The following is a 16070-nucleotide window of genomic DNA, read 5'->3' as shown; positions in this document are numbered from 1 at the left end:
GAACCCCAGCATCCCAATGCCAGTGGTGTGGCTTGTGTATACGAACCCCAGCATCCCAATGCCAGTGGTGTGGCTTGTGTATACGAACCCCAGCACCCCAATGCCAGTGGTGTGGCTTGTGTGTACGAACCCCAGCATCCCAATGCCAGTGGTGTGGCTTGTGTGTACGAACCCCAGCATCCCAATGCCAGTGGTGTGGCTTGCGTGTATGAACCCCAGCATCCCAATGCCAGTGGTGTGGCTTGTGTATATGAACCTCAGCACCCCAATGCCAGTGGTGTGGCTTGTGTATACAAACCCCAGCACCCCAATGCCAGTGGGGTGGCTTGTGTGTACGAACCCAGCACCCCAACGCCAATGGTACGGCTCATTGTGTATCAGTCCCAGTACTCCAATGCCAATGATATGGCTTGTGCATTTTGTTGCTATAAGTTACCTGTGTTATTAATACAGGTATTCTCTTTTATCCACGGGGAGCTACACTCTGAGATCTCTAATGGATTCCTGAAACAATAGATCATTCCAAACCCTACATAAATTTGGCACAGTGAGATTGACACCCGTAGCTAAGGGTATAATAGAAACATGATTTTGTAGTGACCTTTAAAAAAGGTAAAACTATCAATTGCATATTTCCGAAATTTTCCATCTAATATTCATACTGTCGTTGACTACAGAAAGTGAGACTCGGTAAGGGGAAGCCACCATACTTTTGCGAAGAACTGGGGCCAACTTGGCATGAAGCTTGGCAAGGAAATGGCTTCCTGCTCCTGACTTTGACCTCTGAACCAGGCCCCCTCTTTGATCGCTGCATTTTTGGCTTCTAGTTTGGCTGTAAGGCAGAAGCTCCTTTAAGTAAAGAGTGGGTGCCTTTTAATGAGGCACATAACCCCCAACCGCAACACGCGGCAAGCAAGGCTCACACTCTTGCAGTGCTTCCCCGCCAGCTTGTGTAAACGGGAACTGTTTGCTAATAATGAGTGGCCTCGGCCAGGAATGATTGAAGGTGTCAGTGCAAGCGCTCCCTCTTGCATGTGTGGCTCCTGGATTGCACACTCCCTTATGTTAGGTGCTCCCATTCTTTTCATTGCTCTTACACCCACAGTGTGAGTTCTGTGAGGCACTGGGTCCCAGAGCCTTGGCTGAGAGGCGTTATGGAGGGAGTGGATCTTGGTGCAGGCAGATACCTCTCCTTGGTGGTGGTCACGCCTCGGTCTTCTGAGGCCTTTTTGGCCAGTGCCGTATTTTTACTCGCGTGTTTTGCCTTTTTCTCACCCAGTCTCCTAGGCTCCATGTTTCCCATGCCCCGAGTTATCTACGCTATGGCTGAGGATGGATTACTGTTTAAATATTTGGCCAGAGTCAATGAGAGGACCAAGACACCAGTGATTGCTACGCTGACCTCGGGCGCCATTGCTGGTAAACACTGGGACACATTTCCCATTCTGCTGTTTGAGCAGCTAAGTCAGCATTCTTAGGGTGACACCTAGAAGTCTACTCATTCCACGCGAACTGGGAAAACTGCAATTCATCCATTAGCGCTTTCGAAACTACAGCTTTTTATACTCAGAACGGGGCTCACCAAAAGATAACTGCCTTTCAAAGAAAATTTTTTTTTTAGTGTGTGATTGGTGTCCATGGAAGCCAGAGGGGACATCACGTCCCCCAGAACTGGAGCTCCAGATGGTTGTGAGCCCCCTGCCAACATGTGTTTGCTGGGAACTGAGCTCAGGTCCTCTACAAGAGCAGCCAATGCTTTTAACTGCTAAGCCAGCTCTCTAGCCCTAGATAACCGTATGTTTGATAAAAGACAAAGAGGTCAGGTTTCCAGAGAATGGGATGGAATTATTCTTAGAGTTTCACTTTTGCTGTGATCTCTGTAGGCACACAAGGAAACACTCAGTAGGCAGGGAAGACTGGTGTCTTTGAAAGGATAGTCGTACGTGTGTGAGCTCTGCACACACTTGTCAAGCCGAGTATTTGTCCATTTCCCCACCTTTGGTGGGATTAATATTTGGTATTCTAAAACGACCTCACACGGTAGCAGTTTGGGCTTCTCTGTGACCGAGAATGGAGGCGGGTGCGGCATGCAAGGGCGGAAGGTGGTCTGATTGTATGGATGGCCTCCGCTACTCTCTGATCTTAGTATTCATCGTCAACTTAAATATGTTTGGCTTGCATTGATCTGGTGGGACTTCATAAACAGAGATGTTTATGGGAAATTGATAGTGTCGTGGTCTGCTTTAATTTGTATTGATTTGCGTGTGACTTGAAAATATCCCAAAGTAGATCCTGCCAACTTATTGTTTAAATGGGAACATTGGCATTATTCATTGACATTAATAGTCACACAGGGAACTTTTAAACAAACACATGTTTATCATACCACTGAAGACTGAGCTGGCATTTACTAGGCCAGTGCTGTACCATGGACCCAGACTTCTCAGCATGTATGTTCAGTTCTTCTAAAGGCCAACGTTGGGTGGCAGGATGGCAAGGTTGGTTTGGTGTCAGGGATAGTACCATTTAGGGAACTTTTCACATGTGAGGATGATTGTTTTCCCTCCTTACTTACCTGCCTTGGGTAGGAGCTTCTGGGACCTCCCATCCCCATTATCTCCTGATACATGTGTCTTTATGCGATACGCTAGCAGGCCAGACACCGTGGTCTGCCCTCTTCAAGGCTGGGTACCTAGAACTCTTCAGCAGTGCTGGCTGGCTGGGTGAATGGTGGATGGAGGAGGCATGGGTGGTTGATGGCTATGGTAGGATGGATGGAGCAAGGATGGATAGTTGCATGTGGGGATAGAGTGTGTGGATGGATGGAGGAAGGAAAGATGAGTGGGTAGAAGAATGATGGAGGGTAGATGCCCAGATGGAAGAGAGACATATGAGCAGATGGAGGATGGACAGAGAGATGGATGGGTGGATGGAGGAAGGCTGGATGGATGAATACAGATAAATATGGATAGATGGGGAAGATGAATGGGTAGGTGATAGATATGTAGATGGACACATGGATGTGGTTGTCCATGAGTCACCAACATGTGGCAAAAGTCACAGCGGGGTCAGAGTTGCAAGTATCTGATAAAAGCTGGGCAGTGGTGGCATGCATGGGAGGCAAACGCGGGTGGATCTCTGTGAGTTCAAGGCCAGCCTGGTCTACAGAGCTAGTTCCAGGACAGCCAGGGCTTTTAACACAGAGAAACCCTGTCTCAAAAGAGAGAGAGAGAGAGAGAGAGAGAGAGAGAGAGAGAGAGAGAGGAGAGAGAGAGGAGGAGAGAGAGAGAAGGAAGAAAGAACAATAAGAATCTGGTGCAGATTCTGGGTCTCCCATCCACTAGCTATAAACTCTTAGCTGAACTTGCTAACATACAGTATTCATCTGTAGTTGGGTTTACCTTGGAAGATTATCCAGAAGGAGGAGGTGGAGTAGGAGGAGGAAGAAGAAAGTACTCTATGCAAATGTCAATGCTAATTATTTCTATTTCTTGAGAACTTTTTCAACTTGAGCCTGTCTTCAACTGAGCAATGTTTCTCTCATGGTCAGGCTGAGTGAGGGTGGGGCTGGGTGTACCCCAGATTACAGGTGAGGGGTAGTCCTAACTATAATGTGGGCCGAGGGCCACTTGCAACCCTGATGTCTGTCTTCTCCCCAGCTGTGATGGCCTTCCTCTTTGAATTGAAGGACCTGGTAGACCTCATGTCCATTGGCACACTCCTGGCCTATTCTCTGGTGGCAGCCTGTGTGCTGGTCTTAAGGTAGGTGTGGCTCTCCTGGTTTCCATGACAAATCTTAGCCCCATTACGGCTGTTTTAACACTTCTGACAAATGGTGCATGAGTTCATAAGGTGTAATATTCAGGCTATATTAGCTTAATTGGAGGCTGCTGAGTAGAAAGTGCAACGTGGTCAGTCCCTTCCCCCATGTGTCTCATTGTCATCTCATCCGTGTGCCCTGCCCCCTTCCCACACATAAGCCGGTCCCTCCTATCACATCCTCTATTTCTGTGGCTAAATGCTAGAAGGTTAAAGACAAGTCCGCAGCGCCAACATTGGTCTGAGTCTGGGGTCCAAAATTTAGAAGGCTTAGGGCAATGACTTCGGTTGGCCCAATTGCTGGCATAGATGATCCTGGGAGCTTAGCCCCAGATTACATCAGCAGAATCTAAGGCCTATGAAACCGGGTCAGTATGATGCTTCTGTCCTGTAACGTGGTGTGGTGTAACTTTCAGGGAGGGACACTGGATTCTAATTGGTCATCTTTTGAGGGCAGTAGCATTAAATTGGCTTTAGAGCTACAAGAGCTTGGATCCATGGTGTCTCCCCCACCCACAGCTTCCCAGAGCATGGGCCTCCGCTCCATCTTTGCTTGGATGTGGAGGAACGGGAATCTGCTCTAAGGACAGCCAGAAGTGGCCTGTCATGAGAACATGTATTCACAAATATTATCACTCAGCCAGAGCTCCCTTCTCTTAAGGCGTTTCTCCTTGGAAGGCAATGGCTTTGTTTTCTTCCAGCACCCAATTTCCATAAAACTTAAGCTGGTCCCTACTAGTGACTTGGCAGGCTCAGCTCAGACAAGTTATGCACCCCTAATTCAGTTCTAGGGGCTCCACACTACACTAATGTGTTCCCTGATCTCCACCCACTTTCTTAATTGGCCAAATCACCAGGCATAGCTGAATCTATGGGAAGAACGGTTAGCTGTCTTGCTTCACGCTCTTCTGGTACTTGGAACTGATTACCCACAAAGCGGTTCACAAGGTACCCTGCTTCGAAAAGCTGGCGAGAGCCTGTCTGGTTGAGGCAAGGATCCACCCTTGTGTAAACACGTCTCATCCCCAGGTAGCTCGTTCGTGTCTTGGAAGTCATGCCACCGTCTTCGTTCTTCCCTGGCTCTGCAGTTACTCTAGGATTTATAATAGCTTCATCAGGTTAGGTCATGCAGACAGAGCTTGTCCATCCACCAGCCTGTGGTCAGCGATTCTCCAGTTTCCTGTAGCAAGTGGAATCCCCATGTTACCGCTTCTTATCTTTGTCCTCACTTTGAGCTCTGGACAATGGTTTGGAGAGAAGGGCCCTAATGTTGTCACATCCAAGGGCCACTGCTACTTCCTTGATCAAGAGAACCTTTCTGGGACATTTCATTGGACTGCTGTTCAGTGGTCTCCTCCCCATTGTTACACCCAGAGTAGAACACCAAGGTTGAGTATTGACCCAAAGTGGAAGGACTTGATCTGTCCTTTGTTCTTGTATTGCAAGAGACTGCACTGTTCTCTACCCATTTATAGCCCATGCCTCAGGCACCTTATCTTTGAAGGCCCATTGAGAACTTAAACTGACGTGTGTATATCCTTTCGTTTTTTTTGGGGGGGGGCAGAGGGGTGGGCAGGGTTTCTGTGTGTAACAGCCTTGGCAGCCTGGAACGCACTCTGTAGACCAGGCTGGCCTCAAACTCACAGAGATACACCTGCCTCTGCCTCCTGAGTACTGGGATTAAAAGCCTGCGCCACCACACCGGACATGTTTGTCTTTTCTTTTCCATTTTGGCTTTTTAAAACAGGGTTTCTCTGCTGTAGTCCTGGCTGTCCTGGAACTGGCTCTATAGACCAGGATGGCCTTGAACTCACAGAGTTCTACCTGCAATTTTATTTAGATTTAGTTTTACTATTTTATGTGTATGAGTATTTTGCCTGCATACATCTGTTCACTCCATATGTGCTGGTGCTTGAGGAGGTGCTGAGCCTCTATGTGGGGCTGGGAATGGAAAAAAAGCAGGAAACAACAGTCGTGCTGTGGTTATGTCTTTACAGGTACCAACCAGAGCAACCTAACCTGGTATACCAGATGGCCAGAACCACCGACGAGTTAGATCAAGTAGACCAGAATGAGGTCAGTGCCAGTGACTCACAGACGGGCTTTTTACCAGTAGCCGAGAAGTTTTCTCTGAAAACCGTCCTGTCACCCAAGAATATGGAACCATCCAAATTCTCAGGGCTAATTGTGAATGTTTCAGCCAGTCTCCTAGGTAAGAGCTCCCCTTTTCCTGGGAACGAGTTTGAGGTCTGTCTTGGTGTCATGTGGCTTCTGGTCCACAGGGATGAGAGCAGGGTTGGTTGGGATGGGGAAGAAGGTGGAAAAGATGACTGACACCAACTTTTCATTCTCACTTAACTCATGACCCGGATGCAGTCCCCTTTTGAAAGACTTGGGGAGATCTATGGTTTATATGGGGGTTCTCCCCACTCTTCTTTTCTTCTCTCAGCCGTCCTTATCGTCATCGTGTGCATTGTGGCCGTGCTCGCGAGAGAGGCCCTGGCTGAAGGGACGCTGTGGGCAGTCTTTGTGATGACAGGGTCAGTCCTCCTCTGTATGCTCGTGACAGGCATCATCTGGAGACAGCCTGAGAGCAAAACCAAGCTCTCATTTAAGGTGAGCAGGCCTGTAGGGGATGTACTGATGGGTCACAGGCATTTTCTGCCGGAAAGCTGGGCCCTTGTGACTGGCCAGTCCTGGGAATTTAAGCTTGGGGACCCTCGGAGCACAAAATGCCTTGCTAAGTCAGGGCATGTCTCTAGAAACAGGAGCCCCTCTGTGTCCCGGTCCTCAGTTAGTGGGGCACACACCTCGTCTCCAAGGGCCTCTTATTAAACGTCCTGATGTCATGGCATTCCTTGGCGCTGGAGGTGACTAAGGCAGCTACAATTTACAGATAACAATAACAGCCTAACCTTGGGGATAAAATGGATGTCCCTCTTCTAGGCTGTTACAAGGAATGTGTGGGGCGATTCTGTTTGGAGCACACTGTTGAATTTGCCCCCTCTCATCTGATACTGCCTCGTGTCTCTGCAGGTACCCTTTGTCCCCATACTTCCCGTCTTGAGCATCTTTGTGAACGTCTATCTCATGATGCAGCTGGATCAAGGCACCTGGGTCCGGTTCGCAGTGTGGATGCTGCTAGGTACGCGAGGTCGTGGGTTTTGCTGAGCTACACACATTCGGTATCCCAGCTTCTCTTGGAGTCCACTGTGTAGGCTTGCTCGCTTTCCCTCCTGCTTCTTAGCTGGAGAGTTCGTGTTCCAGAACCTGCCTCCTTTCTCCTTGGCCAACACAAAGACACATAGGTAGTCAGTGGCCTGGCTCTAAAACAACATTGAACTCCTGGTATGTTTGTGGGGCCACCTTCCCCTTTCAGATACTTTTAATAGGCTGTTTCCCAAGAAAGTAATCTCACCAGGCTTGATCTTGAAGTTTAAAAAGCATGAGGTATGAGGGCTAGTTACTCCTAAAGCCCCAGTTATCCCAGACAGAAAGTCTAGGTTGCACCTCTTGGTCTGTATGGACTCTAGGCTCGTATAGTCCCTCTCTATGAGTACCTTGCACAGAGTACCTCTGCGAGGGGCTGGAGAGATGGCTCAGACGGCAAGAGCACTGGCTGCTCTTCCAGAGGTCCTGAGTTCAATTCCCAGCAACCACATGGTGGCTCACAACCATCTGTACTGAGATCTGGCGCCCTCCTCTGGTGTGCGGGCATACTTCGAGGCAGAATGTTGTATACATAATAAATAAATTAAAAAAAAAAAAACAGTACCTCTGCGAGCAGGGCAGTGTGTGGTGGGGCGTGTTGTCAGGCGGGAGCCTCCTGATAGGATGGCAGATATCTTGTTTGGGGTTGGTTGCCTGCTGGGGTGCTGGCTGGCCCCGCCCCCATTCCTCCACCCCAGGCATCTAACCTTAGGGCTGGTTGTAGGTACTGGTTTCAGTCCTTTTCATTCAGTGTCTGGGTTGCGGTGCTGATGGGGGGGGGGGAGGGTGTTAGGGTGAGGGTGGAGGGGGAGGACATGACGACGACGGACATGGGACTAGCCTTGATGTGTGTCCTGGGACCCTGAAAGCTCATGAATAGCACTTGCACCTTTTCTTTGTATGGACCAGGAAAAGGGACCTTGTTTGCTACCCATTTCTCGGTGGTGGAGGTGCCTAGGTTGTAAAGTGTGGTGTCCTTTCCTGGACTCCAGGCAGCTGAGCCCTTCGGGACGGCATTCCTATGTCGATTGCACAGGTGGCCCTGAGCCATGTGCTCACAGTCGCCACTGCCGATGTGGGGAGCCCTGGGGGCTGGGTCAGTGCATCCTGTGCTCTCTGCATTTCCTGTTGACTGCCTTCTCCAGTCTTGGAAAAAACAGAGCCCATGGGCCAGTCTAGGCAGAGTACCTGCTCGAAGTCCCATCCTGGAAAGGAACAGTGTCTCTCTGGTACTCTGAGGCCACCTAGTGGCAGACAGCAGCCCAACATCCTGCTACTCAGGAAGGCCAATGCGTAACCACCTACCTAGTTTTGCCACTGTGCAAGCAGGACACTGTGACTGTGACTGACCTCACTCCTGGGGCCCTGTGTTGTCTCTACGGGTCTACTTGGGCAGCCCCCTGTGGCTCCTATGCCAGGGTGGGTCTGACAGCCCTGCCTCCTTTCTTCTCACCTCTGCTCCCCTCTCTACCCGTAGGCTTCAGCATCTACTTCGGTTATGGGCTGTGGCACAGCGAGGAGGCCAACCTGGCTGCTGCCCCAGCAAGGACTCCTGACAGCAACTTGAACCAGTGCAAATGACGCGAAGCCCCACTCCCCCGAGGTGGCAGCGGTTGAGGGGTGTCCCTAGAGGCCTGGGACTTCACACTCCCTCCACCCATGCCGTAGGATCCGTCCACATCCCCGGTGTCACCAAAGGTGCTGTGAGCTGGACTGCAGCCTCAGCCACAGCTGACATAACCCGGCCAGACAGCCCTGCAGCCAGATCCTGAGGTCCTGGTCACTTCCAGGCAGCTCCTTGGTCTCATATCCCCATGAACAAAGAAAGCAGCCTTCCTCCCTGCCCGCTGGGCACTCTTTGCTGCTGCAGCCCCCAGCAGAAGCAAGGCCCCCTTCTCCTCTTCTTTGGAAAGCAGGCCTCCCTCCCCGGGACCACGCTGGTATTGTTCATGTGCACACTCCCGATCCTTAGAGACTCTCTCTGTCCGCCCAGTCAGGACAGCCTACCCACCACAAGATCCAACCCTATGAGATGGCAAGTCCCCAGCAACGCTGCCCAACGGCCAATCAACTGCCGAGTACCTAAGGAGAAGGAACTGACTCTCATTTGAACTGCTTCCAGGCTGGAGTGATAGGTCGGAGCTTCAGTCCACACATCTTTTCCTGGCCTCTGACACGGAGACAGACCCCAGCATGGTAAAGGCCATTCATCTGAAGCACAGAAGGCAGAAGACCCCTAGAGGGATCAGTGGTGTCAAGGTGGGAAGGCCGGCTCTGCCTGCGAGGACTAGGGGGCGTTCTCTAGTTCAATTCCTGGCTGGCCCTTGGCATCTGTCCTCACTGTCCTGAGTTATTGGAACATGAGGTCTTAGCAGGATTGAGTCAGGCTCTCAGGTCGCCTGAGGTTCTTCAGACAGGTGGTAGCTCAATGTGGGGTTGTGACGCTTTTTCTGGCCACTGACTCAGTCCGTGTGGCCTCTTACATCTAAGGAGGGCTGTGACTCACCCCGCCAGATTAAGTTGGGGCTTAATGTTAACTTGGAAAACAGCCAGATAATTGCCAAGTGCCATCAGCTTGTGGCTCAAGGCATGTGGTCTTCACATGACATTGCTATTCTTCTTGTATTCTCTGTCTTTCAAGCGCTATGGTAGCTTTGCCTGCTGGCGGTGAGATTTCCACCCGGGCCTGGACCTTATGCTTCCTGTGTATGCCTGCATTTCCCCTCCCCCACACCCTCAGCTCTCTGGGTAGGGCATCAGGGACTCTGTGTAGACAAACCAAGGATGGTGAAAAATGCCGGTGGATTCTCATTTCAGAGCCATTCAGAGCCAATCCCCCACCCCATGTTGAAGTGGGGAAGGCCAGTGTCTCATACTAATGTAAATGATGTTTTTGAAGCCTACCTATCTGGCCTTTGAAACGAGTTTGGTGGAAATGGACTGTGTACACTGATGTCTTCCCGGTGCTCGAGAAGGTTCTTGGAAACACAGGATAGCGTGTAGTCCACTTGCTGCAGGCCATAGGTACAGCACTTGCCTGGCATATGCAGGGCCTCAGCTTCTGTCCCCAGGACTCCAGAAAAGTAGGGAGGACAGCTGGGCGGGCAATCCAGGCCCTGGCCACCTTCCGGGTGCTTTGCCTCACAGGCTGTCTGAGAATATTTCAAAGGGAGTATTGTAAGACCCTAAAGGTTGAGTTTCCAAAGATAGGTATTTAAATTTATGTAGATTGGTGCTGTAAAATATTTTTGATAAATATTAACTTATTTTGTTCAGGTCTTGATTATCTGTTGCCTTCTTAGGGCCTGTTTAGTATCTGTCTGATTTTTTTTTTCCCTTGTTATTTTTCTACATAGACAAAGATGAAGAGAGTGCCCAGTGAGGTATCGGGAGAAATTTTTTTAACCTTATTTTCTTTCTTTTAGTTTCCTTTTTGGGATAAGGTTTCACTCTGTAGCTGGCCTAGACCTAAGTATTGTAGCCCAGGCTAGCCTCTGCCTCAGCCTCCTGATGCTAAGATTAGAGGTGTAAGCCACCACTCCTGCTTACCTGTCACTGCTTTCTGAGTGAAACCTTCCTGTCTAAAGCAGCGTAACCACGTGTTTACAATGACATTTCAGCCTGCAGCCTGTCACCTACCAAACAGGAAGGTGTGGTGAGGGATTCAATCTGCCACCATCTCTCCGGAGGACCTTACTAATGGTGGCAGATCTGCCCTCCATGTCTCACTGTGTGACACAGAGAAGCACACACTGGCCCCGGTTGTGGGCAGTATCCTGTACCCACTTCTTCGTTAGAAAAAGATGCTCAAGGGTGGCTTGCATAGTAAGTTGATTGGCCAGTGTGCTTTTCCTAAGAGTGGGTGGTTGCCAGGGGAGCTGTTTTGGGAGGGAGGCCCAGGAGCCTTGGCACACAGAGTGGTCCCTGGAGGGCGCCTCAGCACACAGAGCGGTCCCTGGAGGGCACCTCCCCTACACTTCTTGTCACACTACAGTTCCTTTCTCCTGAAAGAAAAATGCGCAAGCCAAAAACCAAAAACAAAACACGCCGACGACAATCCCTCAAAACCAGGTGGGGTCCGTCTCTTAGCCCCCTACCCACAGAAAGGTCCCATTCTGTTGCCTGGCTTGGCCAGTATTTCCTACCTAGTTGGGACTTAAACATTCTAGAAACATATCCCCATGCCTCGTTTATCCCCACCTAGAGTATTCACATTGGAAAGATCCGTTTTTCCGTAAATTTGTGCCCTTCCTGTCTCTGGGTCTAAGCTCATGAAGAAGCCCAAGGAACTCTGCTTAGAAGTGGGGTACAAGATGTCTCCACCTTCCAGAAGGTGACTCTGATGGAGGAGGGGGATGTTTTTTATGGAAACATAGGGCCCTCTGTGTATGTGTGGACGTATGCATATGCACCCATGCCCATACCCCATCCCTGCCTGCACCCTACAGCCAGGCCGTTGTGGGTTTACTTTGCAAACAAAGACAAAGTCGAGTCCTGTCCAGGACACTTCTCTGGAAGATTGCTGGGCTTATACTGTTCTCGGTTGCTCACAGTTGGGTTTTACAGTGGCATCATCTCATACCTCCATCCGACAGCCATCCAGTCCTCTGAGCTGATGAGCTGGTTTGGACACCATGTCTTAGTGGCCAGAAGTGACTACAGGGCTGTGGGGGACATTGGGCTTCTCCACCTGCCCTTAGTGGTCAAGGGTTGGATACACTCCCTCCTGCAGATTTGGCTCAGCCGGTATGAGCTCACCAAGGGAATATGTAATCCACTCCGCCCTGTCTACTGCCTGCTGCTTTTCATGCATAGTGTTGGGAAATTCATGAGTACGTTTGTACCTACCCCTTCCCCCAGGCAGACCTGAATTGGCTAGCGTTTATAGTCCCCTCTAACGAGGAACTCGTATACCACAGGTTGAAGCTTGGAAGCAGCAGTGTGAAAAACTGGGTTTCTGGGATAAGTGCAGGCATGCCCCACAGGCCCACCCATACCTGTCGGCAAAGTCACGGCACTGCTGGTCTGTGTACCTACCTACAATGCAAATATTCATGCCTGGCTCTCACGAGGGCCCATCCTTTCTGACTTGAATGCCTTATGTCCCCACAGATACTTAAATCTTTTTACTCAGAGCCAACTGTTCGGTTAGCATCCAAGCACTAAGGAATCTTAGTAGGGATCGAAGTGCCAGGGTGCCCATCCCTTGGGGTGTTGGTGGTGGGAGAAGGAAGTTTGAGTCCACATCTGGCTGAGCTCCTAGCAAAGGGAGTCACTGGCCAGAGAATACATGACACATGGGAACTGTTACAGAATTCAAATTCGGAGTTGAATGTATGTTATGTACACTTATTTTACGTAGTTTGAACCTTATGTTTGCTATCGTAATGAGAAGATTGTACATAAGGCTCCTTGGAGGAGAGCAAGCTGTCCAACTCACCACACTCCTGAGGCCAACTTGGTTGTGATGGATTTTTATTTTTTTAAAGGCAAAAAAATTTTACCAATTGGGTTTTACCTCCCTCACTCAATCTAGTCTTTCTGTACCCACTGCTCCATTTGAGCTGGGGAATACGGTGTGGCCAATGGTTTGGGGACACAGTGACCAAGGGGGGCCCTCCTGGACCATTCTGTTACATGTCTGAATGGCTGGCTAAAACGCCCGGGGGAGATGGAAGATCATATCCAGACATATTCTCAGGGTGCTGGCATGCCCAGCGAGGCCAGGAAGCAAGGTTTAGGAAGACATATATGAACTAATTTATTGACAAGGGTTACTTTTGTGTTCCTTGCCAAGCTTTTTGAGTTTGGGACTTATTTTCCCATTTGAGAAGTTATAATATATATATTTGTATTTAAGATATTTCCTGCTTCGTTTGTGCCTTGCAGCTTCGAAGGGTAAAGGATCACAAAGGGTCATGATACCGATGAGGGTTGGTTTATTATCAAACCTGAATAGTTGTGGTTTCTCCAGGACAATTTTTTTTCCTTCTACTGAACACGGAGCCGTTATTAAAAGTTATGTGTGGTTTTTCATTATGTAAATTGTATATATTTTTTTGCTTGTTTGAGGTTCTATTTTTCTAATAGTCTTCTTGCAGTTTCTTATAACGGTAACGTTAGATTAAGACTGATGCTAACTGTAAATCAAGCTGGTCTCTGCTGGATTCCCGTGCTTTAATTCTCTTTTATTTTAAGGCCAAGTGCAGGTGTCATCCATGACCTTTTTTAAGAATGTGAAACTTGTGTTTCCCCTCGTTGCTGAAGACATTGTACACTGCCCCCCCCCCTTCCCGCAAGTCCGTGTTGTAAAATCAAAGCTACTGTGTGGTACCTTCTCAAGCTTTTGCAGATGCTAATAAATCCTGTCTGGCTTCCACGCACACCGTGTGATCTCGGGTGTCCTGGCAGCTCTTGGTTGGTTCCTGAGCCTGTTCCCGTCTGAAGAGTCAAGGGCCTGCTTGGCACCTTCAGTGTCTTTTTCTGTCTTGCGCACAGCCGGTGGCTATGCTACTATGGCCTCGATTTTTCTAGAAGCCATTTGGGGAAGACTTTAGGCCTGACCTTCTAGATTCTTGCTGTCTCTCCATTTAACCCCTCCAGACTCACCTGGACTTAGGGTTCATCAGCCATCAATCTTAAACTAGAGGACTTTGGTCTCAGCAACCCCCCCCCCCCAGCCCACAGACACCAGAGACTTGCCCTGGCTGCCACGCACACCGTCTTGGAGGAAACATTTTTGTGCAGAACACAAGCTGGGCCTAAGACTGTAACACATCTAAGGATGATGGATATCTGACTCCCTGGCGCTCTAGGGAAGGGCACACTTAGCATCTGTTCATTCATTTATAGCACAGGAGGCAAGTCCCGCCAGTTGGACTTCAGGCCCTACTTGGAGAACGGTGATTCATAGGCTGGAAGCTGAGCTTTATCCTTGGTGCTTTCCTAGTTGACGGTGGTGGCAGACACCCAGGGGTGTATTTCTGGCACCAGGCACCAAGTCTAAGTGTCAGGCATCTGTCTAAAAGGGTGCACACCACACACCTAGTTTCCTTGACTGAAAGTTAGTGTTGACTCAGCATCCCCGAGACCAAGTTCTCAACACAAAGGAGATTCATTTGCCCCAGAAGGAAAAGATTAGAGAAGAGAAAGCCGTGGCTCATAGGCACATGCTGGTTTATAAAGGTAAAAAGGGAAACCCCGTGTTAACATGAGGCATTTAATTTTAGTTGGGCATGTTAATTAGGTGAGCCAGAGGGGCTTTTGACTGTTGGATATCAATACTTAACAAAGTAGTATAATAGCTGGACCTTGGTGGCTAGCTTTAGGAATGTAATCTAAAGGCTTTTTAGCAAGGCAGAGGGAATGGGGGGAAAGGGCAAGGCCTGCCAAAGCCATGCCCCTTCACTGCTGACCTGGGAAAGCAGCTCCCTGAGCTCAGGCAGTGTTGGGGGGTACAGGGTGCCTCCACTGCGGTGCAGTTACTGTTGGATACAGCTTATGGGGGTGCAAGAATCAGCCCAGTCCCACCTCACAACAGTCACCCAGAGAACGCCCCATGCATCCTGGAACCGACAAATAAGCACAGGTGTCTTGATCCTGAAGTTCAGTCAGAAGGAAGCTGTCAACTAGGCATGGCGGCGCACGCCTTTATTCCCAGCACTTGGGAAGCACAGGCAGGTGGATCTCTGTGAGTTCAAGGCCAGCCAGGATCACACAGAGAAAGCCTGTCTCCAACTCCTCCCAACTGCCCCCAAAAGGCTACCACTCTGGTCAGTTTGAATTGAGCGAAATGCAGCATGGGTCCTGGCTCCTGCAGCTCCCCAGTGCCATCTAGTGGGTGACACTGGGTACTGTGCTCATAGACTTTAAAGGCATGCAAAGGCATCAGCAGTTTCCAGAAAACCCTTTCCAATGTGGGGTCTGGATAGGACATCCTGTGGGAGCAAACGTCCCTTCATACCGTTTGGTTATGAAACACTTCTGGTGAGTCATATCTGTCCCCTCTGGCTCAGTATTCTATGAACTGGAAGAATCTGTATTGTTGCGGGAGGTCCTTCCGCTCCTCCAGCCTATAGCCGCTGAGATACCAGCCCATTGGGGCGTGGTCTCTCTCCCTTTAAAAAAGCGGCCACTTCCTTCTCTCGCTCTCTTCACTTCCTGCTCGGCTGGCGACTAGACTCCCTTCCTGGTTGTACAGAGGGCTGGCGGTGATCTGTAAGTTTTTTCCCCTTTAAATAAATACTACCCTATTAATTATAATTCCAAACTGCTGTGGCATTGTTTGTGACTTACGCCTACACTGTATGGCTCCATAGCCCAGAGAGTTGCCTTGTCTGCCAACTACACAGACCTGGGCAGAACATAAGGCTGCAGTGGGCGGGATCGGAAATGGCTGTTGTAGCCTGTCAGCCCTTGCTCAAAGGGATCAGCCCTTTCAGTTCACTGAGTTAAGCTTGCCCACCAAGCTAGAACTATTGTCTAAAGAGGCATGTGCACACACAGCTGACGCAGACCCCAGAGTGGGCAGGCTCCAGACCCCATCACCATGCACGAGAGCCCAGGGAGTCAGAAGACCATGGTTGTCCATTGGTACCATCCACTAATGCGGCACCTCCTTTGAGAGCAACCTCTGGTGCTAACCATAGGGAGGGTGCCATCTGACGGGGTCCTACTTGACGTGATACAGGTCTCCCACACAGGTGATCTGGGATCGTCAAGGCTCCTTGATTCAGAAAAGGCGACGAGGGTTCGAGTCCCAAGTTCCCTCTGCCTGCAGAGAATCAGCCATGGGCAGGAACACGGTTTCCCACAGCTGGCGTCGATCTCATTTCCTGAACATGCCAGGGGCTGGGTCACCACCCAAACCCCCAATAAACACAGGTGGTGGTATCACACAGGGCGTGGATGAGAACAATGGACAGTGGCTACTAAAATGTGGGGGCATGCTATATCCCTGGAGAAACTAAGAGTTCAGGACCTGGTGACACGTCGGGCATCAATCATTAGGTTTCTTTTTTTTTCTTTTTTTTTTGGTTTTT

General features: G+C 49.7%; 1 protein-coding gene across 2 annotated transcripts in view; it reads left to right on the top strand.

Annotated features, from left to right (window-relative positions):
* Nucleotides 1-13410, top strand: part of Slc7a1 (solute carrier family 7 member 1) — a 69947-nt gene extending 56537 nt beyond the window's left edge. For both annotated transcript variants that reach the window (XM_005344718.3, XM_026785069.1), the window contains 6 exons: nt 1280-1419; nt 3660-3762; nt 5817-6031; nt 6269-6435; nt 6856-6964; nt 8507-13410. In XM_005344718.3, the coding sequence (XP_005344775.1) occupies nt 1280-1419; nt 3660-3762; nt 5817-6031; nt 6269-6435; nt 6856-6964; nt 8507-8610 (838 nt within the window). In that variant the 3' untranslated portion in view covers nt 8611-13410. The remainder of the gene's footprint in view (nt 1-1279; nt 1420-3659; nt 3763-5816; nt 6032-6268; nt 6436-6855; nt 6965-8506) is intronic.
* The last annotated feature ends 2660 nt before the right edge of the window (nt 13411-16070 follow it).

Source organism: Microtus ochrogaster, chromosome 2 (assembly GCF_000317375.1).
Source record: "Microtus ochrogaster isolate Prairie Vole_2 chromosome 2, MicOch1.0, whole genome shotgun sequence".
NCBI lineage: Eukaryota > Metazoa > Chordata > Mammalia > Rodentia > Cricetidae > Microtus > Microtus ochrogaster.
This window is presented reverse-complemented; position numbering and strand designations above follow the sequence as displayed.